This window comes from Manis pentadactyla, chromosome 2, assembly GCF_030020395.1.
Source record: "Manis pentadactyla isolate mManPen7 chromosome 2, mManPen7.hap1, whole genome shotgun sequence".
Taxonomy (NCBI): domain Eukaryota; kingdom Metazoa; phylum Chordata; class Mammalia; order Pholidota; family Manidae; genus Manis; species Manis pentadactyla.
The window spans coordinates 216,892,234-216,920,173 of NC_080020.1; the positions used below are offsets into that span (position 1 = coordinate 216,892,234).

At 38.4% G+C, this 27,940-nt stretch overlaps 1 protein-coding gene across 2 annotated transcripts; it reads left to right on the plus strand.

Annotated features, from left to right (window-relative positions):
- The first annotated feature begins 240 nt into the window (after positions 1-240).
- On the plus strand, positions 241-27,735 carry DNAJC27 (DnaJ heat shock protein family (Hsp40) member C27). Of its 2 annotated transcripts, XM_036881800.2 has the most exons (8): positions 241-629; positions 4,206-4,288; positions 7,798-7,867; positions 15,301-15,465; positions 16,111-16,233; positions 20,750-20,910; positions 23,905-24,040; positions 24,412-27,735. In XM_036881800.2, exons 1-7 carry the CDS (start codon positions 543-545, stop codon positions 24,035-24,037), a joined length of 822 nt encoding a protein of 273 aa, XP_036737695.1. In that variant the 5' UTR covers positions 241-542; the 3' UTR covers positions 24,038-24,040; positions 24,412-27,735. The 2 variants fall into 2 exon arrangements, with proteins under 2 accessions (XP_036737695.1, XP_036737696.1); XM_036881801.2 differs by lacking the exons at positions 20,750-20,910; positions 24,412-27,735 and having other exon boundaries at positions 23,905-24,042.
- The last annotated feature ends 205 nt before the right edge of the window (positions 27,736-27,940 follow it).

A 27,940-nucleotide genomic window follows, 5' to 3' on the forward strand; every position in this document is an offset into this window, starting at 1 on the left:
CAAGGGAAACAATATTGGAAGGGTCGGGTACACGGGCCCACGGGTACTGGAAAGCAGAAAAAACACCCCCAAACGGACTATTTCGAATTTTTAGTGCGGCGAGGCCTTCCACCAACCCGTAACTCAGATACTCCTAAATTTCTAACACTCGGCTGTGAACCTAAAGTGCCTGCTCTCCAGGCGCAGCTGAACATTGGCAGGGTTCTCTGTGAAGAGTGAACCCAGTCACCTTCCTGCCGCGGGACGCAATCGGCTCACTTCTGCAACCCTAGGGGACAGGTAACCACAGACCAGTCTCCGGGGCCTGGAGATGACGTCACGGCGCCGCTCCCTAGCATCGCGAGACTCTCTTCTCCCTTCCCCAGGTCCCCGCGCTCCCAACCGCCCCCGCTGGCTGCCAGGCAGCGGCGGGGATGGCGAGCCGCGGAGCCGGGGTGGTGACGATAGCAGCAGACCTGCCATTGGACAAGGAGGCCTGAGGGACGGGCCAGCGCGGTGAACAAGGAGAGACCGAGGCGGGTGGCCCCGAGAGAGTGAGGGCAATGGAGGCCAACATACCGAAGCGGAAGGAGCCTGGCAAGTCCCTGCGCATCAAAGTCATCTCCATGGGCAACGCCGAAGTTGGAAAAGTGAGTACCGCGCGGGGAGGGGCGGGACCTCAGCTCGGCGGGACGACGTGCCGATTGGCTGGGAAGGCGGCCACTCAACAGCCCGGGGCCCAGCCTCCTCCCCGCCCCTGAGCAGGCCTGGGTCTCCTTCTGGGGAATGCGGCTCCAGAAGGAAAACTCTCCTGACCTTTTTGACCTTTGGGTTGCCCCCCTCCTCCACCTACGTCACTCTCCATGAGGTTTCTTGTGAGCCCTCTAACTCTTGAATGTACCCCAAAGACAGTAATGAGGCCTATTTGTGTCAGATCGTTTGCTTAAATACCACATCTGCTTTCTAGGTGACCTGTCCAGGACTTAAAGTTGGAAAACAAAAGTACCTCCCTGGTCTTGGGAGCCAAAGGGAACATACTGGTGTGCACGTGAATTGGGGAATTTGTAAAATGTTGCTCTGCAGGCAACTGAGCCCAGAATCTACATTTCAATCTTAAAGCATAATTGAGGCCGATGTTTTCACAAAAGAGTCGTCAAAGAGTGCTCGTGTTTTTATTTTGCTTGCTTTGTTTTTATTTCTGATAATGTCACTACGTACATAGTTCCACTGCCTTTTTCTCTGCTCCAGCTACTGGGTTATCAGCTGTATGCTCTCCGGTAGAATGGGGGGAGGGAGGGCCAGAGGCGACATGGCCTTTCCACAAATTTTGAAAAAAGTCTTGTCTCCTCTTTACCCAAATAGTGTGTCCTTCTGGGTAAGTGGAAACTATTGGTTAGGAACTTACCAAGGTGTGTCTCCTATCTTCCTAAATACTGGTGCTCTAATTTCTATGGACTAGGTTTCCAGAAGTAGAACTGCTTAGTTGAAAAGCACATTTTTCTATTTTAGCAGCAACTGCCAATTGCTCTTCCAAAAGTGTATTTCTACCAGCAGTATTCAGGTATCCTTTTCCCCAAATTCCTGCCAACATAGGTGTTGTCACTGTTTTAATGACTACCAATCTGGTTAGTGAGAAGTTATTTCACTGTTACTTTAACTGGCATTTCACTGACTACAGATGAAGTTGAGCATCTTTTCATATGCTTATTGGATATTTGGATTTGCTGTTCTGTGTGTTCCCAAGTTTATGCTCCCTACCCATTTTTCTGATGGGTGATGTGTCTTATCAATTTTTCTGATTTGGGATGTCAGAGATACTAACTTTTTATTTGTGAGTTACAAATTTTTGCCTAAATATGATATCTTTTAATATTTTTTAGATATTCTGCCGTACAATTGCTTTTATTATTATTATTATTTCTATATACTCAGTTGTACCTGTCTTCTCTTTTATGGTTTTTTGGGTTTCCTTTCCTGTTTGAAAAGGATTCCCTAAGGTTGTACATATGTTACACGTTTTCTAAAATTTTTGTTGTTTTATTTTTAAATACTTATATCACAAATTCATCTGTGATATTTTTGTATATAGGTCAGTTAAGAGCGAAACTCACATTTTTTCCAGCTGGATAATCAGTTGTGCCAGTAGCATTTTACTAGATAAATCATGCTTTTCCCATTGACTTTATTACCTTTGTCACTTTTTAAATCTCCTTATATAATGGGATCTGTTTCTGTGCTTCTGTTCTATTGACCTATTTGTCTGTTCTTAAGCCAATATAATACTATCTTGGATAGTTGCAGACTGTATTTTGATACCTGTTAAAACAAAGTCCCTCCTCTTTCTATGGCCCTGGCCCTTTCCTCTTTTTTATACTGTGATTTGTTCTTCTCAGATAGTCGTCCTTTCATATGAATTTTAGGATAATTCCATTTAAAAAGACTTAAACCTGTTAAGATTATAATTGGAACTGCATTAAAAAAGAAAAGTACCTAAAAATCTGTTTAAGAAAAATAGTGAAAGCAAAAATTCTCTCTATATTTATGTTATTGAGCTTAGCTTGTAAAATCCTAAGGATCAGGAATGCTATTTGTGTTATGGAGAGTGGTTATTAATACTGTTATTTAAACATGTGTCTTTTTAAACACTTAGAACTAGGGTTTAAATAGCGTTCTGGAGTTAAAGGACTTCTTAATCTCATGAATAATTTAGAAATAGGCTATGTTAATTTTTCTAGACTATTATGAGAGAAAACATTTGTAATGGTCTTTCAAGCTACAAGGTGTTAAAAGTGCAGCCTCTTAGCAGTAATCACTCCAAGTTTTTCTTCAGTTTACAACTAGCTTATTAAATGCTTTGAAAATTAACTGTCCTGTTTAACGTAGATTGAGGTTCATCAGGAAAGGATTGGAAAAGAATAAACTCTATTACCAACCAGCATTTCAGGTAAATTACAAGTTTCAGAGTGCTAAGGATTGTTATTAATATACAGTCACTTTAAATTGGTTTTTCACTGGCACTGAGCTAATTGTTGCAAAAGATACAAAGAAGTAAACTACTGGTGCTAATCCTCAAGTAGCTTACTGTCTAGCTAAAGAGATAAGGTAAATATACACATGAAAAGATAATTAACAATACAAGGCAATGTATGACTGATGGCAAATGTATAGTGTTTGTATAAATACATATATATTATGTGTGTGTGTGTATGTATATATAATAGTATATATGTAAACTACTAGGAGAGTTAGGATGCTGGCAAGACCTCTTATAACCTGTGTGCTTAAAGTTTGAGCTGGGCCTTAAAGGATCAATAAAATTTGGAAAGAAAGGAGAAAACTCATTCCAAGTAGAGGGAAAAGTAAAGACAAAAGTCAGGTCCTGGGAGACTTGCAGAAATGGAGAATTTATATAGAAGGTTTAAGACAGAGAAGACAGCTTGGGGCCAGATAATGGAGGACCTTGAATAAAGGGCAAAGGAATATGGATATCAAACTTTTGGCAGCAGAAGATTTTTAAAGTTAGGGAAGTGACAGTGTTATTGGCATGCAGTATTGATTCAAATTAGGATAAAAAGGAGGCAGAAAGACCAATAAAGAATTTTGCACCATTGTGTACAAATAATGATGGGAACATAAACCAAAGTGGTATCAATGGGAATTGGAATGAAGAGAAAGATGGAAGAAACATTCAAAAGATTTAGAAAGGCTCAGAATCAAACATGACTTGAATATTTTGATGCTCTGTGACTTGGAAAATGTTGATATTAACAAAAGTAGGATTTTGGCAGGATGAGCTGTCTTTATGTGTAAGATTAGTTCATTTTTGGACATGTTAAATTTGAGGTAATAGTGGGATCTAAGTAGAAACTAGTCCAGTAGATATTTGGATATGTAGATCTGGCCTTGAAAGGGAAGCCAAGGCTAGACATAGACGTTTTGATAGTATTGTTGAAAATACAAGATAGAAGAGGTCTTCAAAAGAAAAGAGCACAAGGACTGAGAACTAAACTGAAAACATACCCATATTTGGTATTAAGGGAAAAATTAAAATTTTTTCCTTTAAATCTTTGCTTTTAGCATTTGCTTCAGTTATTTTATAGTTTTGGCTTTTCACAATGATTTTTCAGTCATACGGATGAATGAAGGAGCCATAATGAAGATATGTGCTTATTTTGCCTGTGTTCCCAGAGTGTATTTACTAAAAGTGTGTATTTTTATCATTTTAGAGCTGTATTATAAAGCGGTACTGTGAGAAAAGATTTGTGTCTAAATATCTTGCAACAATTGGAATTGACTATGGAGTCACAAAGTGAGTATATTGTTTCCCTGGGCTTGTAAATTACATAGAAATTCAGAACCCTTCTAAAATGATCTGTCTTGAAATAGAGATTCTGAAGATAAATTGGGAAAGATAGGAATAAGAGACCTTACAGACATGTAGTGACCGTGTCATTGTCGATTGAGTACATTCTAGTCACCAAGCCTGGTGTTCAGTATAGGTTCTATATCAATGGGCAAGTCAACACAAAGCCTAACTGGCAAGTGTCACTTTTCAAGGAACATGTTTCTATATAAAAGCATTCTTTTTTAGAGCATTATATGCTTTTAGAGCATGTTGAGATACTCCCTCTAAAGTCTAAATATTATGTGGACAATTTTCATCCACAGACTTCCTTTATTGGTTTATGATCTTTATAGCCTGTTGGTATCTACTGATATATCTGGGAACAGTAAAGTTGGGTTAAATAGAGGTTTATTTGAAGATGAATCAAGGATGGTTGAGCCTGGGGAGATAAGCTTACATTAGCAGGAAATAATACTGCCAATAAAAGTGTAGAATTGAGGCACACACTCACTGAAGGTGAAATTTCAGGCCCTCACTATTCTGGCCTTAACCTGTACCTCCCTGTCTCTCTCATTACATTCCTTTATAGACTATACTCTCCGTCCACACTGAACTGCTGTCCTCGTACTTTACTGTCTCAGTGCTATGACTCATTCTGTCCACCTGAAATGTAGTTTCCTCTCATCTGTCCACCCATCAGTCTCTTAAGGTGTGAAATGCTTCTGTTCCCATAAGGCCTTCTGAACACCTCCTTTATCAGTTAGGACTCTTTGGTTGCAAATGACAGAAGTATTAAAATTCTCTATGTTATTTATGGTATTTATCATAAAATGCCTTGTGTTATTATTCTTATTTGTGTATGTTTAATGTCTCCTGCTAAATAGTAAGCTCCATGAAGAAGGGGCTATTAGTATAAATTATCTTAAGGTACCTGGCATAGTGCTTGTACACAGCAAATACTCAACAAATACTTATTATTAGGTTAGACACATCTAAAGAGGAAGTTTTCAAGATTAGAATATGGGGGTAACATTCAAGAAGGTAGACTTAAGTGGAAGAGTGTATCTATACTTCAAGGCAGAAGATTTCATCAATTATACAGTAGAATATCCTGTTTAAGGCTGTTTTGTTTTGAACCCATGTAAGTAGCTAGTTTATCTAAGAAATGGTAATTTACCATATTATGCTGTAGAACTATGGCTTATTCAAGACTATTCTGTTCTGGCTGAAATTATTTTTGGAAAAGATGATTGTCTCATGGTAAGTCAGGAGGATGTAATTGACAGAAACCCAACTCAAAACCCACTCAAGCAAAAAAGGAGGGGAGGGATATTAATCAGTTCACATAGTCCAAGTATAAGGATGTAGCTGGGCCTCAGATAAGGCTGGAATCAGAGCAGAATATAACCAGATTACTTCACTACATCTCTCTGTTTTTTGGCTTCCTCTACACAGCTGCCTGCAGATCTCAGGCTCACATTGTAAATTTTACCTCCAGAGAGGGACCAGAACTAATATTCCAAGTTTAAAAATCCTAGGGAAGGTTTTGATTGTCTGGGTGGGGACACGTGCCTTTCCCCAGCTCAGTTAGCCGTGACCATTAGAGTGGGATCACTAAGAAGATGGCAGAACCCATTGGAACCACATCTTGGAGGAGAAAGTTGGGGTACTCTTTTGGTTAGTCAAAATAATAGATGCCCATTCTATCCTTCCTGTTTTCGAAATGGTGAAACTCAAATTTCAGTATGTTTAAGACTTACTTGAGAGTTTGTAAAAATGCAGATTCCTCAGTCGCATCCACTCAGATTCTGATTTTCTGGGCTGAGGTGGGGCACAGGAATCTGCATTTGTAACAAGCTCTCATAATTATGATACAGGAGGTCCTCAGGCTAGTTTAGGAAAACACTGCCTTGAGGTAAGGAACTACTGTTTTTCTTAAAGTAATATTCTCTGTTTGGCTTCCTCTTTGAGTTTCAGTGTGTAAACACATATGTGTTACTTCCTGACTTTATAGACTTCAGTTCCATCCCTTCTCACCTGCTATCTCTTCAGAGTAAAATTTTTTTAATATAAGTTGTTAAACCAGATCTTCTCCAGATGCTCTGAAACTCTGCCACTATCTTCTCCAAATATTCTCAAGCTTAATACACGATTTTGTTTTGCTGTTCTCACACTCTCTTTTGTAAGATGGACCCGATTTCATAGACGTTAAAATGGAAACAAATGTGTGTCTTAGAATTGATGAAATATGGTAGAGAATTCAGGAATGAAGAAATCATGATAAGATGATTAGTGGTTAGTTTGATTTAAATACACAAGTAATAGAAAACAACTCTAGGAATTATGGTTTTAGAACAGAAAGTAGATGTTATAAACTTGGACAAAGGAATAATAATAATAATAAATGAAGAGGTAATATAGGGACAGTGAGAGCAAGTGCTGCTGTCCTTATATTCCATAGGAAGCAGTCATAGCAATGCTGTCTAAACTGAAACATGTTACTTGGAAAACATGACTCTAATCTGTTAATTTATTGTTAATACTCTCTATTCTTAACCTTAGAGGAATCTTTTAGGAAATAACATTCTTTGTGGTGCAGAGACATTTATATTTAAAATCCAATAATTCCAGTTAACTTCAGTTTCCTATTCTTTTGTTAAATTCAATAAAAAGTAAATTTTATACTTTTTATCTTAAAATAGTATAATCCCATTTTTATAAAAATATTTATCAGTCTTATCTCTGCATGGAATGCTGCAGTGATGTCCATCTACATTAATGAAGGTTTTTTTCTGCGTGATAAGATTTGGGATACTTTTAAACTTTTCATCTTTGTATTTTCCCTATCATGTTTGAATTATTTGCAATGTTTTATTCATTCACTTTCCAATAGTGATTTTTCTTTAAAAAAAGGACTAGAAGTAAATATGCTATGATGTTAACAGTAGTTATTTCTGATATGAATGGTTATTCTCCTTTTTGTTCTTTTCTCTATTTTCAAATTTCCGAAGACAAATTGATTATTGCTCTTGCTCAAATGAAGATAACAAGAAAGTTAAGCAGGCTTTTATAGTACACATCTTTGTTATTGTTCTGCATGGTAACCAAGTATAAGAAGTAGGAATTAGGTTCGCCCTATTTTGTTTTCTTTTATCTCAACTCCATGTCCCAAATAAATTTTTCTTAGTACCATAGTAATAGCCATCCTTTGTTAGGGAAGGGGTGTGGACTGAAGTGTTCTGAGGTAAGTTGACGGTGAGTGACAGTGCTTGTTCCAAGAGGGTTCAGTGTTGTTAAAATAAGGATCATCTGCTAAATTGCTGGCTTATATTGTAAAGATTATCTGGCATCAAGAAGAGGCACTAAGAAAGCCGCTTTTAAATTTCATACACATACCTTTGGAAATTCATAAATGACATAAATAATGCAGAACCATAACCTTCTTTGGGATTGTTTCCATTTGAACATTTCAGGGTACAAGTCAGAGATAGAGAACTCAAAGTTAACATCTTTGATATGGCTGGACATCCCTTCTTCTACGAGGTAAGAAAGTCTTTTTGAGAAAACCTATATCTAATATTGTTCATGGATTTAGGTAAAGATCCTGAATTATCTGGAACAACCAATATTAAAATCATGTATAAAATTGGGTCAGTTTAGATGGTGTTTGTGGCTTCTCTTCTGAGCTTAACTTTATGGATATCTGTTGGTCTTTTGTGCTATACCCTTACATAGCAGTAAGAAATTTCATTGCTAATGATTCAAACACTTAGAAACATTTTAATTTTCAAAGAACTGTTACTTTTTACTTTATATCTTAGCCCTGAATGTGAAAGGATAATTACATTCATACTTAAGAATTAGTAATGTGACTTCTTCCACAGCAAGGTACTAAAGTGATCTTTCCAGTTCACACCTCAGTCACATGTGTTCCCTCGGGAGAACATTTGGTTGGCTTTTGAGTGCTTATCAGGCCTAAATAGTCTCAAAATGAATCCCGTGGCCATTTCCTTTTGTTTTTCCTTCCTTAGGTTTTTCATGTTCCCTAAGGAGGCCCTTTAGTGTTTTCTAGTTTGGCCATTTCACTTCTCCTCTTATCTTTATTGTTTCCTTCCCCCTGCTTGCTTTGGGTTTATTTTGCTCTTCTCGTTCCAGGTTCTTAGGTAGGATCTTAGATTATTGATTTGAAACTTTCTCTTTAATGCTATAAATTCACCTCTCAGCACTGCTTAACTGTGTCCCACAATTTTTGATATGTTGTATTTTCATTTTCATTCATATTTCATTTCATTCACTCAATGTGTCTTTTTAAAAATCCCCCTCGAGACTTTCTGTTTGACCTATGGACTATTTAGAAGTGTGTTGCTTAGTTTCTAAGTGTTTAGAAATTTTCCTGTTATATATTTCTAGTTCGATCCATTGAGATCAGAGAATACATGGTCTGATTTTAATTCTTTTGAATTTGTTGAGGTTTTTTATTTTCATGGCCCAGGATATGTTCTGTTTTGGTGTGCATTCCATGGACACTTGAAAAGAATGTAAATTCTGCTTTTGTTGGATGGAGGGCTCTACAAATATTTATTAGAGCCTGTTGGTCAGTGGTGGTGTTGAATTCTTTTATATCCTTGCTGATTTTCTGTTTAGTTGTTCTATCAATTGCTGAGAGAGGAGTGTTAAAGACTCCAATTATAATTGTTGATATGTCTGTTTCTTCTTTCAGTTCTATCAGTTTTTGTGTTACATATTTTGCAACTCTTGTTTGATGCATATACATTTAAGATTGCTAAGTCTTCATTATGTAATTTTATTATTATTTAATGTATCCTGTCTCTGGCAGTTTTCTTTGCTCTGATGTCTACTTTATCTGATATTAATATAGCCATTTCTGCTTTCTTTTGATTAATGATTGATTGCATGATGTATCTTTTTTTATCCTTTTACTTTCAGCCAGCTTATATCATTATATTTGAAGTGACTTCCTTGTAAACAGCACATAGTTGGGTCATATTTTTAAATCTGTTTTGCCAATTTCTGTCCTTTGATTGGAATATTTAGGCCACTTTTATTTAATGTAATTACTAATACGTTAAGCTTCAAGTCTGTCATTTATTTATTTTTTTCTCTTCATTCTGTTTTCCATTTATCTGTTTTCTTTTTCCTGCCTTCCTGTTGGGTGCTTGAATATTTTTGAATTCCATTTTGATTTGTCTACAGTGTTTTTGACAAAATTTTGAATAGCTTTATTAGTGGATGCTTTAGTTATTACACTATATAAGTTATCACAGTCTACTGGTATTGTCATTTCAACAGTATGAGTGAATAGGAACTTTTCCTCCCTTTGTATCTCTCAGTCCTCCCCCATTTATAATACAGTTGTCTTATTTTCTCTACCTATATTTAGAACTACATCAGACAGTATTAAATTTTTGCTTAATTGTCACATGTAATTTAGAAAATTAAAGAGAGAAGGAAAGCCTATTATATTCACCCATATTTTTCCTTACTCTGTTCTTTCATCCTTCATTATGTTCCACAGTTCCTTCCTTCATTGTTTTCTTTCTGTTTAGAGAACTTCCTTTAGTCATTCTTTTAGTATAGGTCTGCTGGTGACAGATTCTTTTAGTTTAACTTGATTAAGAATGTCTTGATTTCCTCTTTGTTCCTAAAGAGTAATTTTGCTGGTTATAGGATTCTGGGTTGGTGTTTCTTTTCTTTCAGCACTTGAAAAACAGTGTGCTTCTTTCCTGTGACTTCCACAGATTCTGTGAGAAATCAGCTGTCATTTGAAATTTTTTCCCCATATGAGAGGCTGGTGCTTTTTCTCTGGCTGTTTTCATGATTCTCCCTTTGTCTTCAGTTTTTGAACCTACAGCTTCTTGAAACTGTAGGTTTCTGTCTCTTGCCAAATTTGGGAGTTTTCAGCCATTATTTCTTTGAGTACTCTTCTGGTCCCATCCTATTTCTCCTCTCTTTCCTGGACTCATCTTTTGTTATAGGGCTGTTGGTCCCTGTGGCTCTGTTTTTTATTTGTTTTTTTGTCTGTTTAGTTAACTAACTAAAATTTTCTATTGTTAAGATTGGGTAATTTTTATTGTTTTGCCTTTCAGTTCACTGATTGTTTCCACTGTCCCCTCTATTATGCTGTTGAACTCAACTATTAAGCTTTTCTTTATTTCAGTTAATATGTTTTTCAGTAATTTATTTTTCTAATATTTCTACTCAACCTTTGTTTGAGTGGGTGGGAGTAGAGACAGATTTTTTTCTGAGCTGACTGGCTGGAGAGTAGTTAATCATCTAAATTTTTTTGTCTTGTGACACTGCCCCTTTCCTGGTCCTTTGGCTAAAGACAGCAGCTTTTGTTGGACTTTTATTGTCTGTACCCATTGGTGCTTCCAAGTTGTACTTCTTTAGCTCCAAGTCTTGGATGTGTGACGCTTAACCCAGGTGAACTGCCATATGTTATTCCTCAGGTCCCAATGTGCCTAGTTTGTCTGCCTTCTCTCCACCTTCCAGAGTCTTCTTATAATATATTTATATTATAATTATAGTCTTAACTATAATGTCCAGGGTTTTTACTTGTACTTAGCAGGAAGAATAGGGAAAGTACATCTACTATTTTTAATGACTTTATAATCTTCCATCTTGTGAATATACTCAAATATTTAGGTAAAATGAATTCCTCTTAAATGTAAAGTCTTACAGTGGATGAAATCAGTTTCACAAATATAGAATATTGTCAGTGAAAAAGGCTTGGGGGCTCTAGGTGACAAGTTTGACATAGATTCTAACTATCAGAAATGATAGCATAAATCTTACATTATGCCAAAGTCATATAAAGGGAGAGTTAAAGGATGCCTTAGAATTAATGTGGTCTAGATCCTGCCCATTGTAGGATTTCTTTCTGTAGCATTCCCAGTCAGTCATACGTTCACCATTTACCAATATACCAGTTCTATGCTGACACCAGAAATACACAGCCTCTTTTCTTATGGAATGTAAATATGTCAGAAAAGACACATGTTAAACAAATGACAGAATGCTTGGGGGTACTTAATACCCAAACCTAGCTTACTTGGGAGAGCAGGAAGTCCTCTTGAAGGGAGCAATGTTTAAACTGAGTGTTGGTGGGTAAGAGTTATGTAGGTTGGTGGGAATCAAGAAGAATATAACACATGAGACAGTTTTGAGTGGTGCAGACCATGAGTTTGGAGAATGAATACCTATAGTGATGGGGGTCTTAACTGTGTCACAAGTTAATCCTTTACAGAATTTAAAAACTCTAGATTAATAACTTCTCCCTTATGAAGGCTGCCTGCCTTTGACTTTCACCACTGATTCTGGCCTTGTTTTTGAAGCAACATAGTTGACTCTGTGTCTCTATAAGACAGCCTGTCTAATATTTGTTAATCTCCTTTCCAGGTAAAATATTTTTTATTTCTGCCATAGCTAGGCTGATCAGCATCCTTTGTGGGTAATCCCTAGTTAGCTGATAGGGAGCTAAGAACTGAACACAACATTCCAGATATTGTCTAACTAGTGAAAAACACTGAGTGTTCTTACACTGTCATTAGACACTAGACTCCTATTAATGTATCCTGTAACTGCAGTAGCTTTTCTTCAGTAGCTCATAAAAATAGAAGTATAATTAATAGAAGCTCCTTGAAATCACCACTTCTGAAGTACCTTTTCTCTGAAACAGCCTTGCTCTCTCCTTTTTTGTCAAATATGTGCTGTCTGTAGCTGAAACCCTCCTTTCTGACAAGACCAAAGCCATCATCTCTCTTCGTCCGAAGCTGACTAAAATATATTTTTGCTCAACATACGCCTAGTGAAGCACCCACGGCCATTCTCATGCTCCCTGGCTTCCTCAAATTCTTGGTCTCTGTGCTCCATTGAAGCCTCCTTGAAAGGCCCTGCTGAGAAAGGATAGCACTCTCACAAAGGGAAGACTGTGAGGGTTGGGGGTCCTTGTGTCTTACCATCAGTCTTGCTTCCACTGCGGCATACACCTGAATTCTGGGGTTTATTGGTATGAGTTAGAGGGTCTACAGAAACTTTCCAAGACCTGAGTGATGGTAAACTAACAGTTTTCTCCCACCTCCAAGCTAGAAAGTTTGTCATCTCTGCTTTAAGAATTAAATAATCACAATTCTTTTCTCTTAGCATCCATTTAATTAAACTTTGAATGCAGCAAGTCTTCCAGAACTAACAGAAAGCTGTTTCAGGAAACAAGAATAATAGAACCGTAGGGGACCGTGAGACACCTACTTTGACCTTTTCATTTTACAGATGAGAAAACTAAGGCTTGAGGTAATAAAATCACTTACTCAAGATTACATTGGTAGCAAGCTGCTGAGACCAGACTTGAACTAGAGCCCCTAAAAGGGAAATCCATTGTGTTTGCATGAGTCTCTTTTTACACACAAAAAATCCCTCTGGATAGCATGATCTGCATTTTGAAATTCTTTCTTTTCCCCTTTGGCCTCTACTTCCGTTCTCTACATCTAGCCATTCAATTAAACAAATACATCTCAAATACACCTGGTAGGCCCTGTGGGTGACTCAAAGGTAGCTACATCAAGATGCAAGGCTTCTCATTGCTTACAGTCTAGTGGGGAAGACAGTGGATAACTGCTAACTGCAACACTGGACAGGAAATGATACACACATAATCAGAAGTACAAAATGCTATGGTATTCCAGCAGATAGAGCGATTACATTCTTTTTGGCAGGGCTAGAGGGGTTAGATGATGAGGAATGGGGCAGAAAAAATTACATGAAATATACAGGATTATAGCTAGACTTAAAAGATCAAAGGTAAAGAGATGTCTATTTCTTGATGGAGTTAGGGAGACACAGGGCAGATCTGGAGAATTTGAGATTATTATGAAGTACTGGGAGTAGAAGGAGAATAAGACTGGGAAGCTGGTGGAGGACTGATCAGAAACTTTTAATGAAAAGTCAGTGAAAAGAGTTAAAACTTTGGGGTGTTGGCAGTAGGGAAACACTAAAGAATTTTTGAACTTCAGAAGATTTTGAACTTTAAAAGCTTTAAACAGATAAATATCACAATGTGTAATATTACTAATGTGATTACATTGAAGACTCTTGCAGTAGTGCAGTCAAGAGATGATGTGGACGATAAAAATGGAAGGAAGTGACAGGTGCAAGAAACCCAGCAGAGGTGCCTGCCATGGGACTGCTTGAATCTGCTGAGCAAAGGGAGAGGAGAGCAGCCGAGGTGCAGCCGAGGTTAACATCGGGCCTTCACCCCAAATGACTCAGAGACCCATGTGCCTCTTTCATCGCCAGAAGTTGAAGAGAAGGAAAAGGTTGGGAAGGAAAGAGTTAGAGGGTTCCCTGTTGTACTTAATGGATTTGAGATTCCAGCAGGACATTGACTTGGAAGAGCACAGAGCCAATTGGAATGCAGGTCTGGAAGCGCATTTGAAAGGGCTCATCTTGGAGGTTCTCACAGTTAAAGCTCTGCAAGTGCTGATGTTGCTGAATTGGAAAGAAGGATTAAAAAAGAAAGGATAAGGGCCAGGAGGGGATTTGGGGAGTTAAGGTGGCAGCTTGGAAGAGAACAGCGGAGAGAAGAGGAATTGGTGACAGAGAGATAAGTCAAGAGCCTGAGGAATGTGGTGTATGGGAGCCAAGGGTTTTAGGAAAGAGGGGAGAGCCCCGTTTTAACTGCTGCAGGAGGGCTAAGGACCGTGAGTGCTGAGGGGAAAAGACTCCTGGCCTTCCTTGCTTTAAATTCTTTCTGGTTTTGTTGGTTTTCATTTTAGGGGATAGCGTCTTATGTCTTTACAAATTAACTGGCCCTTGCCCTCTTGGTCCAGGTATCTGTCTATGTGCAGAAAGCAGAGGCACTTCGTGTCTGATGTGTGTAAGATGTCTTCATTTCTTGCTACACATGCAGCATGAATCTGAGTACATACTGGAACTCTGTGAGAAGAATGGATAGTGCGTGGCCTCTGTTGAGGTTCCCACTGGGAGTTGGGCCTGAAGCCCCCGTCTGTCATGTTGCTCCTCACCCACTCAACCTGTCATTGCCTTTGCCACTTTTTTTTTTTTTTGAGATTTTGTCATTGCCTCTGCCACTTTAATGGGCCCTGTACTTCCTGCTGACTCTTGCCAGAGTTGTAGATATGCCCCAGAGGCAAGTTTCCATTTCTAATGAAAACATCAAAGGAAGATAATCAGAGAATGAAAACAGGAGAGAAGGAAGTAGCCGATACACATTGTTTTAGAGGCACATTCAGGTGCTTTGCCTTTATTATCTCATTTAATCCTCATAATAACCCTTTGAAGTAAGTAGTATTATCCCCATTTTACAGATGAGGAAACTGAGACGCAGAGAGGTTAAGTGACTTGCCCAAGATCACACAACTAGTAAGTAAGTGTGAACCCAGATCTGTCTGACTCCAGAGCCTGTGCTCTTTCCCATCACATTACACTGCAGCTCTGAGTTTTGAGTTCTGATGTTGGTGTGCAGACCCAAGCGTCACAGGGAAGCTCTGCCTCGCATCCTGGGGGAAGCCAACTTTGGGATGCGATGTATAAATGGCTGTACCCATTGCCGATACTTGTGTCATTTTTGCCTTAAGTTCTCTGTAATTGTTCACTCACCTTCCTAGTTCTTTCTCAGAAACTTTATATAATGTGTGCGCTTTTAAGGTCTACTAGCAGCAGTTAAAGATTGATTGCCTCTGGGGAGGGAAACTGGAGTTGAGGAGGGCTGGGACAGGAGGCTGTAGTTTCCATTACAAATCATTCCATACTAATAGACCTTTTTTTAATCATGTTACCTGATTTTATAAAAAGTTCCATGAAGACCAGTAGATACTGAGATATAACAACAAATACTATGAATGCACAAAAGAACATACTTTGCTAAATTAATGACTGTGAGACATACTTTTGTAAAATCACAAAACCTACATTTTGTGCATCTGCTCTTTTATGTGAAGGTTCGTAATGAGTTTTACAAGGATACACAGGGTGTGATAATGGTCTATGATGTTGGTCAGAAAGAATCCTTTGACGCCCTTGATGCGTGGCTGGCAGAAATGAAGCAAGATCTCGGACCTCATGGAAACATGGAGAATATTGTGTTTGTGGTGTGTGCCAACAAGGTAACTACTTTGGAAATGGTATGCTTGACTTTCTAAATTCGTTGTGGGAAGAAAGCACCCCTAAGTTTTGGGGAACAAATGAAAAGAAAAAGTCCTTTTTCTGTACAGGAATCAACAGCTTTTTAAAACATATGTCCCCAAAACAAAAACAACAAAAACACAAAACTTAGCATATCAAGAGCAGAATTGTTTTCCTTTCTGGTGCCATACTTGAGGAAGGAATTGGTGACCAAGTAGGAGAAGTGTATCCTAACCATTGCACTCTGACCTGACTGGAGGAGGGGTGGTAATCAGGTGAGATGTGGGCTATGGAGAGGTATGAAAAGCAGACTATCACCCCGTGAGTGTGGTACGTGTGTGGAAAGTATGAAGCCGGCTTTCACAGAGCTGAGTAGCCATAGTTTTCTCAAGGCAGCAAGTGGGAAATGTGGCAGCAGGCGCTTGCCGTTTGCCTCAAAAACATCAGTCTGTGTTCAGTATTAGTAACTTTTTGTCCTTTTGGTCCTTTTAATTTTGTTTACTAGTCACTAGGGTTTGTTTAAGAGTAGTTGTTGCCTCAGTAAAGGATTGACAAAGACCTCATTGGGCCTATTGTAGTGGGACAAGGTTGGAATCTTCTGCCCTGCCCCCAACGTTCTATTTCAGATCGACTGTGCCAAGCACCGCTGTGTAGATGAAAGTGAAGGGCGTCTTTGGGCAGAAAGCAAAGGGTTCCTGTACTTTGAAACATCAGCACAAACTGGAGAAGGAATCAGTGAGATGTTTCAGGTAACCTGGCATTTTTTTGTTCTGTTTGTATCAAGGCTGACCATACCAAATTTTAGTTTAAATTATGAGAAGCAAAAGAGTAATAGGAATTTCTCATTAAAATAAGCTCTTTTTCTTTTCAGAAGCTGGTGAGAGAAACAGAGACAGAAAGGGAGAGAGCTGCCTGTCTGTGTTCTATTTTAGGCCACACTTGGGTGATCATCAGAATTACTTGGGGAAATTCTTCAAAATAAAGATTTCTAGGCTTCAGACCTACTGAAAGCTTAATGTTGAAAAATCTCTCCAGGTGATTCTGATGATCATCAAGTTTAACAATAGTTATTATACACTTAGTAGGACAAAGATTTTCTTCAAAATTACCTTTGGTTAATTGTGTTACATTTGTATGCATAATAAAATGGAAGCTTTACTTTGGCAAAATTGCCTTGCCAGAGCTAAACATAATCCTATGTTATAGCCCACAGGGATGCAGTTAGAGAACAGGAGACTATCACTGCAGAATTCAGCCCATCAGACATAAAAATAAGGTCTTACCATTCAAGTAGGCAATGGAGGGATGTATTCACATTACAACCTGAATGGATGGTCACTTTTTAAAAGTTACTTATGTTGAATACTTTTAAGGGAAGGAGGTATGTAAAATAGTAAGTAATAAAGTCAATTCTTAATTATAGATACATTTGGAAGTAAGTGGTGGCATGAATAATGTATTTTTTTTCTTATGAATATATCTGATATTTTGGGAATTTTTAACATTTCAAATAATGTAGCTGTACTATAAAGAGTTGTTCTTAATTATTGAGTGGGATTTTACTGAATCTTTTATGCTGAATTTCTTTTTCACAAGATGTCACCCCTCCTACTAGAAGACAGGTTTCATCCTTGGCTGACAGGCTGAATTGGGCGTCAGGAGCTGCTGTTTCAAAACCAAATGGGGTTGATGTTGGTTTGCTAAGCTTTGTATTCATATGAGGTCAGACACCTATGTGAGTTTGTGCCTATTAATGTGCCATAATGATACTTAACCATTTGAATAGTATTTCACAGTTCTGGGGAAGTTTACATGTTCCGTCTCATGTGAGACATAACAGCGTGTGGCAGGTATTATTCTCATATAATTTTCATGTCAGATGTTAGGACATGTAAGCGTAGTAAAGTGACTTGTTCAAGGGGTACTAAGGTCTGTTAGAGATTACATTTCCCTAAGCGCTTTAAAGATGTTGGTCCATTCTCCTCTGTTGTGTCTCATGAGATGTTAGCACCCATTTCTGACTCTTACTCTTTTGTACATAATATGTCTTTTCTTCCTCTAGCTACTTTTAAGAGTTTCTCTTTGTTTTGAAGCAGTTGATCTATGGGCCTAGGTGTGGTTTATATTTGTCCCGCTTGGGGTTTATTCAGTTTCTCACATTGTTTGGTAGGTGTTTTAAATCAAATTTAGGACGTTTTTTTTCTTCTCTTTTTTTAACCATTACTTGTTCAAAAAAATTGTTTGGCCTGTTTTCACTCTCTTTTCCTTATGGCATGCCAGTTACACATATATTAGAACTTTTGATTTTGTCCCACTCCTTGAGGCTATGTTTATTTTTCTCCCATTTTATGCTCTATTTCAGATTGCTAGTCTCTGTGGATCTTATTTCAATCTGCTGTTAAATCCACCAAGTGCATTTTTCAATTGAGTACTTTTCAGTTTTAGAATTTGCATTTGATCCTTTTGTGTAGTTCCCACTTTTCTGGTAAGATTCTCTGTCTGTTCACTCATTAGGAGTATCTTCCTTTAATTCTTTGAACACATTTTCCTTTATCTCTGAAATATTTATAATAGCCAAACTTTTAGTCTTTGTTTGCTAAGTCCAATATATGAACCATCTTGGGTTCAGTTTCTGTTGACTTATTTGTTTCCTAAATATGGATCACATTTTGTTGTTTCTTTGTTTGAATAGTTTTTGAGTGAACAACAGACATAGTAGATAGTATATTGTAGATTATTTATTTTCCTCAGAATAATATTGATTCTTGCTTCAGTAGGCAATTCAGCTACTGTCAGATTATACTGAACTTGTGTAGGCTTGGTTTTTTGCTTTAGTAGCAAGGATCTGAAGGAAGCCCAAAGTGTGCCCAGACCTTTCTAATTTGGCAGAACTCAGCCTCCAAATTCTCTCTCTCATAGATCTCATTAGCTCTTGGTTTTAGATTTTGTTAGGAAGAGTCTACCTCTTATTAAGGCATCTCCTTTCTGTGGCGTCTCATCTAGATGCGAGGGGTACTGTTGAGGTGCAGTCTCTCCTCTGTGGCAAGGCCTAACTCTAGTGTCCCCAGCGTGGCTCTTTCTCTACCACCACTACACCTAGAGTAATCGGTTCTGTTCTCAACCCCATAGTCGCTATTATCTGTTCTCACCCTATATATGTATAGCCTGGACCCAGCTACTAAGTAGTGGGGAGCCTCCAGGTGGACTCCTAGGGCCTTTCCCCTCCAGTGCCTTGCTCTGTATATTTTAGCTTCATCATCCTCCAGCTCTGATCTTTGCCTCTTTAATTCAATGGGACTTTGGGTCTGCCCAGACTTCAGCTGTGACATGGTCAGGAAAAGGACTCCAGGTGGAAAACCAAGGAGCAGTCTTACACTTGCTACTATCCACTCCCGTATATTTGTCCACTTTTCTAGTAGTTTATGGCAAGAGGTCTAGTCCAGTACCCATTACTCCATCATGCCTGGAACTCAAACATGAAGTTTAAACAGACTTTTGACTTCAATTCTAGCATCTGCATGCCACACCACAGCTGGTCTTCTATAATGTGTTATGAGCAAATATTTGTGCTCTCAGAAATCTGTGTTTGTGTTTTAGGTTAACTTATAGACAAGAAGAAAATGTACTGATACAAACCAAAAGCAAACAGCAAATAGATAAATTTTGGGTAGAACTATGGATAAGTTAGTCTGTTAAAAAAAAAAGTCTTAACAAAGAATATAATAAAACTATTCTGTAAGTAAGCACTTAGAAATATTGCTTTCCTGCTGGTTCAATTTAATAAATATTTTCTTTGTTTCCTATATTTATAATAGACACCTTATATCAGGAAGGGACTTGGTTTATCTTATTCACATTGTTAACAGATAGTAATATTAAGATAGACAAAGACCAAACTAACACTTCTTTTGTGTCAATATCTAGTGGCTTTTCATTTGACACTCCTTTTCACATGTTAAGGTTTCTTGTCTAGGTTGCCAAGTCAATACTTTTACTGGAGATAAAAAAGAGGAGTCTAAGAGAAATATACAATTTTTAGATGATAATAGGAACTTTAGAAATATCTGAAAAAGAAGAGGGAAAGATTAAAAAAGAAATGGAGGGAAGAAGAAATATGTCAATGTAAAAGTGGCTTTTGTGTATTAAATTAGTATTTTGAGTGAAGTCATTCAACAACAGTAAGAGTACACAGAGTATGAAATATGAGTAGGGCCAAAAATAGTCTTCATTTTGAAAAATGTCATAATAGGCAAATAATATGAAGAGTTTACAGAGAAAGAAAAAGCTGGTAAGCATATGAAAAGATAATCAGTTTTACTTATAATTAAAGACATGCAAATCAAAACTGTGAGATACATATCAGATTGCCAAAAGTGAAGATGTCTGATAATGCCCAGTATTGATGAAAGCATGGGGGAATATATACTCATACACTGTGATGAGAGTGTGTGTGAGGTGGTGCAGCTTTTTTTTTCAAAATTGTCAAAATCAAAAATTAAAATACACATATTGTTATTCAATAGTCTGCTTTTAGGAATTTATCCTAAGGCAATATCCCCACAAGTGTGCAGATATATAAAGATATATATATATATATATATATACATACATACACACAAAATACTAAGGCATTATTTGTAGTAGCAAAAACTAGAAACAGTGAACTTGTCCAAGAATAGGGAGTTAGTTAAATAAGTTATGGTACAGCCATACAGTAAAATATTGTGCAGTCTTTAAAAAGGATGAATGAAAGTATCTATATGCAGCTGGAGAAAGATTCCAAGATGTAATATGATAAAAATGCAAGGTGCTAAGCAATGCGTTCAGTCTGCTCTCTTTTATGTAAATGTTTAGCATATGGATGTGTATACTGATAGAAAATTTTCCTGGAAGGATATTTAAAAAACATAAACAATGGTCACATTGAAGAGAGGGACTTGAGGGGTAGGGAGCTACACTTTTCGTTTTACACTTTACTATTTGAATTTTTCTAAGAAAGTTCATCTACCACTTTTTAACCTCAAGTGTGGTTGTCTGAGAGTAGGATTATGAGCCATTTAAATTTTATTCCTTAAACTTTTTGTGTGCTTAAATATGTACTTTACATAATATGAAAGAAAATAATCTTCCAAAGTGCCTATTTGCTTTATGGTGAATTTTAAGAATTATTGGAATATATTAAAGTTCTTTAAGTGGATGCTTTTTAAAAGAAATTTCTCTTTTCACAAAATCATTTCTACTCTGGGATCTGTTTTCTTTTTGCAGACCTTTTATGTATCTATAGTTGACTTATGTGAGAATGGCGGGAAGCGACCTGTCACAAATAGCAGTGCTAGTTTCACCAAAGAGCAAGCAGATACCATTCGCAGAATTCGAAACAGTAAAGACAGTTGGGACATGTTGGGAGTCAAACCTGGGGCCTCAAGGTGAGCTGTGCTCTAGGTCATTAGTGCTGAATTCTGTTACAGAGGGAGACTCAGTCATTAAAATCATAGGTGCAGTGTATCTTCTGGTAATTGACTAGCAATGCAAAGATATGTAGAAATGTATTAGATTGCTTAATAACTCTCTTTCACTGAGTTAACTGAATACCAAAGAAACAAAATAGAGGGCACAGTTGCCTGAGAAGAGAATTATGTATGCACGGATACTTTCTGCAATGGTATGTTCTGTTTTTGTCTGTGTTGAACAAGAACCTTGAAGCAAAGACACCTTAAACAATACCTTACAAAGGAGAATTATAAAGTCATAGAATTTTAGAGGAGGAAAGAATGTTAGCAGTCAACTTACTCAACATTTCATTTGTGGGTGAGAAAACTGGGACCCAGTAAGACTAAACACATTCAAGGACCCCAGGAGTTAGCAGTAGAATTGGTTCTTGACCCTGAATGTTTTGTGTCTGCCTGGCTCTGTCTTTGTCTTTCTTTCTCTCTCAAAAATCTTGCTAGTTCCTCATCTGTGTGTGAATTTATGTTAAATTATTTTAGCTAAAAGAATTACTTGGGAGAAAAGGAAATAGAATCACTATTGCTTGTTCAAGAATAAGTCATTATTCAGTATGTTTATAGAACTTTTTACTATTACTGTTACTGTGCATCTTATATTTATTATAATTATATATAATATCATTGTTACTATGCATGCTAATAATTTTTTTATTATAAGCATTCTCAGATTTTTTTTCACCATAACGTTCCTCCCCATGCTTCTCCCTTTCTACTTTTTTGCATTGATTCCCACAAAAGAAAAGAAAAAGTATGTTTTGAAATGCCTTGTCAGTACCAACAGCATTAAGTTTCTCTTTTCCATAGCATATCTTCAAGTTTGAAAGGAAAGAGGGGCCAGGGAGAAGTTACTGGTCACCCTCAACTTGCCAGGCATTACTGAGAATGCTTTAAATACGTGAACAATTCAGATGATCCCATGTATATAGCACAAAGTTAACCAATGTCTTCTCAGTGTCCTTTTAGACTTCCATAGTGTCATTCTAGATTCTTCTGCTTCATCTCCAGGGGATTTTGGTTCTACAGTTAAGAGACTGTTACTTTATTTATTAATTAGTTTATTAAGGAAGAGAGACTTTTGGTTCCTGACTTACTCACTGTGGTTAATTGGAATCTACCAAGATTTACAGGACCTCTGTTAAGTTCCACATCCTTAACTGATATAAACATGTACTTTTCTTACCTTTGTTCCTGTGGGTTCATCAAACTGATTTTATATGGCATTGAGCACATTTGGCCAAACCTAAAAACTTTTTTTATGTTATAGAAAGTTTTAATGTTTTTTCAGTCCTGTGTTTACTGTTCTTAAACTTTAAGAAAACCTTCATCTTCAGCAGAATTAATGTATTTGTTACCTTGTTAAATATATTTGTTAACATATTTGTTATTTTGGAGAAATAAGAATTCTGGCAGTTCAAATTTCTTCAGAGAGGGAGAATATGATTCTTGTTAGCTAATATCCAAATGATCTATGTAGAAAAAGCCCCATGCAGGGTTAAAACAGGAATATTCAAAAGGACTTCTCTAAGAGCAGAAAGCAGGAAAAGCCTTAGAATGTATGCCCAAGTCGTGGAGAACTGTTAACATGGCCTTATGACCTTAGTCTGTTGATACCTAAAACTTTCCATCACATCCAGAATATCAAAAACTGACCATCCCTCTAACTGAAAAGCCGAACTAGAAATCCTTCTGATAAAAAGGGAGAAAAGCTAGGGCATGTGGGAAAGCCCCATACCCAGGCTGACAGGGTGACTGGGACCCTGACCTACAGTAAGAAGATGGGAAGTAAAGCCGTCTGGAGGGCACAGAATTTCATGTGACCAGGGGAGTGGCTGGGACCTAGAGGCCTCCCAGAGGCCTGACACTTGAGAATCAGGAAGAGCAGGGAGAGGGACAGGTGGTCGCCGGGCCCCTCCCAGCCAGTCCCAGCTCGTTGACGAGCTCAGAAGCCTAAAGGTGGCTCCAGGAGCTCTGCAGGTCTTCGGAGAAACACCCATTGTACCACTCCTTTCCTCTTCGGATATTAAATTCTCTCTTCTTTCTTCTTTGGTCTCAGGGGCACAGAGTAACCTCCAGGTACCCTTTTCCAGTGTCCCTTTCTTGGTCAATGGTGTTGCCATCTTCCCTGGGCCTCAGGTTCAGCCGTGACCCTGCACTCATTTCGGCCCATTTTCTTCTATCTTCTCCACCTGTACACCCAGGTCATCATCTGCTTCTGCCAGTTCTTTTTTTGTATCATCTTTTATCTTCCCTTGTTTGCTTCCACAAACACTTTAAACTCTTGTCCTCCTGCTTGGATTATTGTAACAACCTCCTACCTGTCTCCTAACTTCAAGAAACAGCTTTCCCAGCACCATTTTGTCATTGGCCACCTACTGTTGTTGTTTATCAAATCCAATTGCTTTGTTGTTTTGACTTGAAGGCGCTTTACTTCTGACCCCTGCTCCCTGGCCAACTTTGTTTCTGTTACTTCTCAGCACAGTTTCCTCATGCAACTACATGCCATGTCCATACTCTGTTCCCAGCCTCTGCCAGTTTTCTCTAGTCACCTGGATTTCCCCATTACTGTGTTGATCCCCAGCCCCCAGGGATTTTTCAGAACCTTACTCCAGCGGGCCTTCCTTGATGGCCCCATGCCTGCATTGCTTCAGTCAGCAAAGATTTGCTGAGTGCCCACCAGGTGCTAAGAACTCTGTTTTCAGAGGGTCACTCTTTTACCACATGGTTTGTTAATGTTTAAATATGCATTCTGCGTTGTTTTTTTCCTACTTGTATGTTACATATTATTTATTTGTTTGTTCTCCAGTCCTTTAGTCCTGCTTGGAACTTTTTGGGATATGCTTACTGCAAGAGATATTATATGTATCCAAACAGCTAAAAATGTACTTACTGACAGAGCTTTGATGCTTTTTGTAGGGATGAAGTCAATAAAGCATATCGAAAACTTGCTGTGCTGCTTCACCCTGACAAGTGTGTGGCCCCTGGCAGTGAAGATGCCTTCAAAGCAGTTGTGAATGCCCGGACAGCCCTCCTGAAAAACATTAAGTAGAAAGTAAGAGGAAATCACAGGTGTGGGCCTCAAGTACAAACAGATTTTCCCTAGAGGTGACATAGCCAACATGGATTTTTCCTCCACAAAATCCTACTGCTTTTTGCACTCGTGTTGTCATTTGTAAATCAGTAATTCAGGAGCCTGTTACCATTTCACAGACATTTTGCCGAGTGATGAGGTTAAGAGAACCAAGTGCCGCTTATACGCTGTAGTTCACTTCATATTTCCAAATCTGAATCTTTTTCTCCTTCATTTGTAAGCTCTGTGATTGTAGCATCCCATAGGAAATGTCCATGAGGTTTCTGGAGGGAAGGAGGAGGACAGGAGAACCCTTTCACTTTTTCTTTTCTTTTTCTTTTTAAATTAATCAGAGGAGGAAACAGCAGAAACAGAAGTGGACATTATCAAAACCGCAGAAAGTTTGGTGTGACCTTATAAACAAGTTGCTCCTTTTACAGTGAGTTTCTTAGGCAGGATTTCAGCTATCAGTCGTTCCATAACCAATAAACTCATGGCAGTCCTTTGGAAGTTTGTGAAAAGAGGCCAAGACAGTTCTGAATTGAGCTGCCCTTGTGTGAAATGTGCTCTATTCCAACCACCAGGGGGAGACAGGCTGGTCCTGGGAGAGACTAGGAGGTGGCAGTCGCCAGGTCTGGCTGGCTGCTGCTAGTCCTGCACCTGGATCTGAGGAGGCCTTTCTTTAGCCATGGAAATGGGTGCTGGTAGCAGCAAAGAGCATGGTGTGCCTAGGGATCAGGAATCAGTTTTGCAGGTCACACCAGAGATTGTGCACACCTCTGCAGAGGGCAGGGCCAAAGAGCAGGCCAGCCCAGGTCAGTATGTTTGATGCCCTAGGAGAGCCCCCACAGGAGGCGTATGCCTCTTCTTTCTACATCTCTGTCCAGACAGGTGGGAAAGGCAGGGGTACTCCCCCATGCGCTGGGCCTCTTCTTTGCTTCCTCATCAGTATTAGCTCTTTTTCCTCTTCGGTGCTTCCTTGTTTATTTTATATACCACATCTGCCGTCATTTCTCCTGAATCCCTGGCTCCTGGCAACTACCTGCTCCAGTCTCCCTTTCAGGCCTTGACCTTACAGTTCTTCCTTACAAGCCCTGGTCGACCAGAGACAAGTTTGGATCCTCTGGTGGTGCTGGAGGGAGAGATCTGAAGGCCTGGGTGGGAGGGACCTTTTTAATTCTTGCTTGGGCTCCAAATTTCTGAATAGTAATATTTTTCAACTACAGATTATGAAAACTAATTTCACACAGAGAAATACATTCCCTTGCCATAGTCTCCTCCTCAGTGTCCAAGGGATGGATGAAAATTGAGTGTTAGGACTGGCCATTTCTCCAGAACTTATAGAGCCAGTCTCACTGACTCAGTACGTCATCACTGTCATTACATTACTCGTATTTTTAGCTGTGGCCACGTTGCACTAATTGGGGTTTTAAAGCATATAAAACGTTACTGTCTGTGAATTTTAAGCAGCTATCCCATATTGATCACATAATGGCACTTACCTTACCACCTAAAGGGAAAAGCCACTTTGGTTTAATCCAAGCCCTTTGCAGTCTTCATAATGCTTCCATTCTGCAAAGCACTTCACTGTGTGGCTGCACTTGGGCTGTGTTGAGCTTGTTCAGGAAGCCAGAACATTTTTTTCTAATATGAATTTCCATCTTGGTGATATTGAAATGCCTTTTTTTTTTTTTTAACGAATTGAGTCTGATATTTGATTTCTTGCAGCATTTCCCTCTGGACTTTTCATTTTAACTAGCTTAGTTAAATTACACAGAACTCTAACCCAAAATTCTTCGGGACCTCAATTTTGCTTTAAGGCCTTCATCATGCCTGAAGTAATTAAACCAAGATCTGTTCTTGAATCAGAATTAGAGTCATGTAAATGAGAGGTTGTGCATGGTAGTGTCAGCCCAAATTGACATGACAGCTTGCTGAGTGTGTGACCCTGTATAAAGCTGATGCCTGTTTTCATCACTGTTATTGAAGACAAGATCGGTCACCTCATTCAGTGATATTGTGCAGATGAGCAGTTACAGCAGGCAACGTTCTTTAGTGCCTCCATTCGCATGCTTACATAACAGGTGGCTTTAGCCTGATCTTGATTCCTAAGTAGAGACTCAGTTCCCAACACCTTATTTTTAAAGTTAAGGATGGCCATGAACTACTTTGTTTATGTAAAAGAAAGAAAAAAAGAAAGTTTAACTTCAGGGTCCTAGAATTTTTCTGACATCCATAATCCTTGAATAGAATATTGAGAGATAATAAAGCATGATTTGCAATGAAAAGGCTTTTTGGTACTACCTTCATATAAAACTTTACAGACCTCTGTGCATTGATTTAAATTTTTGGTGCCAATATACTGTGTAGTTGAACCTTATTAAAATTCTTCAGTCAGTTAGCATTTCAAAATACGTAAGTGAGAATAAGAACTAGCCAAATTATTTCAATGGCTAAAAAATTTTTATAGAGAATCTTCTTTTCAAAAAATAATAAAAGGCTCAAACAGCTGTTATTAAAGCTGTTTCTTCCACATCTGAGTCACCAAGAATTAACAGTTTTAAGACTTGTGAGAAGTCCCCGGAGGCATTTCCAGTTAATTGCCAACCTACCTAAGCACTTTAAAATACACCCTCCTTTTGTTCCTCTGTTCCTCTGCTCCACTTCGTGCCTCCCATTTGAATTAATATTCTCAACTGTCAGCATTTCTTTCACTTCAGCATTGTCATTTTATTTCCTCCCAGAAATGTGTCCTTGGTTTTGCTAGCCTGTTAACTTGAAAGCCCAGTCTTGGGGGTATTGTGTGGCTACCCAAGGTAAATGGCTGTGCTCCGTAGAGTGCACCCTGTTCTTTAAGGCTTACGTTTATCTCAGGAAACTTAACTCTCGTATGTTCTCATGCATTGAGTTCTCAACTGGTAAATATTGCTTTACTCATAATCTAGTACCTAACCCACTGTTAGCCAAATGAGCCATGGGCAGCGCAGCTTAGCCAGAGCAAACGAGCAGCGCCCGCAAGCCCTGCCATTCCTCACAGAACAAAGACAAAATCCAGAGCAGAAGGAGGGTGGAGCTGTGTGCAGATTGCTTTCCACAGTGATGGTGCCCTTCTTACAAGTGATTTCAGTAGGCGCTGCAATGTCACTCCTTCCCCACTGCGCTTCATCTAGCTCACTCTGAGTCTGCCAACGTTTCTGTAAAACTTTTGAGAATGAGTTTAGCTGCAACATATAGCAAACCACCTTCCATTACAAGTTTTGCAAAGTGAAGTTCATACTTCTCATAACTGATATTTAGCACAATGTAAAACACAGTTAATACTGTTTGTACATTGGTTTTTCCCATTAAATGTTTCTAGATAAGACAAAACCTTACACTTGTGATGTGGATGTTAGATCGTGTCTAACAAGCAGTGCAATATTAAGTGCAATAAAGGCCCTGTTGGTGAAATGACTTGTTGGGATGTGGACCTGCACTGATTGTGGGGGGGTATTCGTCCCCTTGGACTGTGAGTGCAGAGTCTCTAGAGAAACCCTTGCTCTTACAAGGTAATTTACATATTTGCTTTCTGTTGCAATAACTGAAAATGTTAAATCTAACGGTTGTTTATGTCTTGTATAGAGAGTGTCATATGTATTTAAGTTGTGTATTTTTATAAATTAAAGCCAAAAATCAAACACTGTTCTGTGGGCTGCACTTATTTGTCAAGATATTGGTCTTCTGTGTAAAACATACTAGTCTAGAAACCAATCCAATTCCTCACCAACCGTGACCTTAGGACATCTTGCTTTAGTTTCCAGTTGATAAATGGAGGAAATTTTATTCCTTAGTCCATCTGCTGTTCTAACCTTTTTAAGTCGTGATGAAAGTGTTTTGACCTCT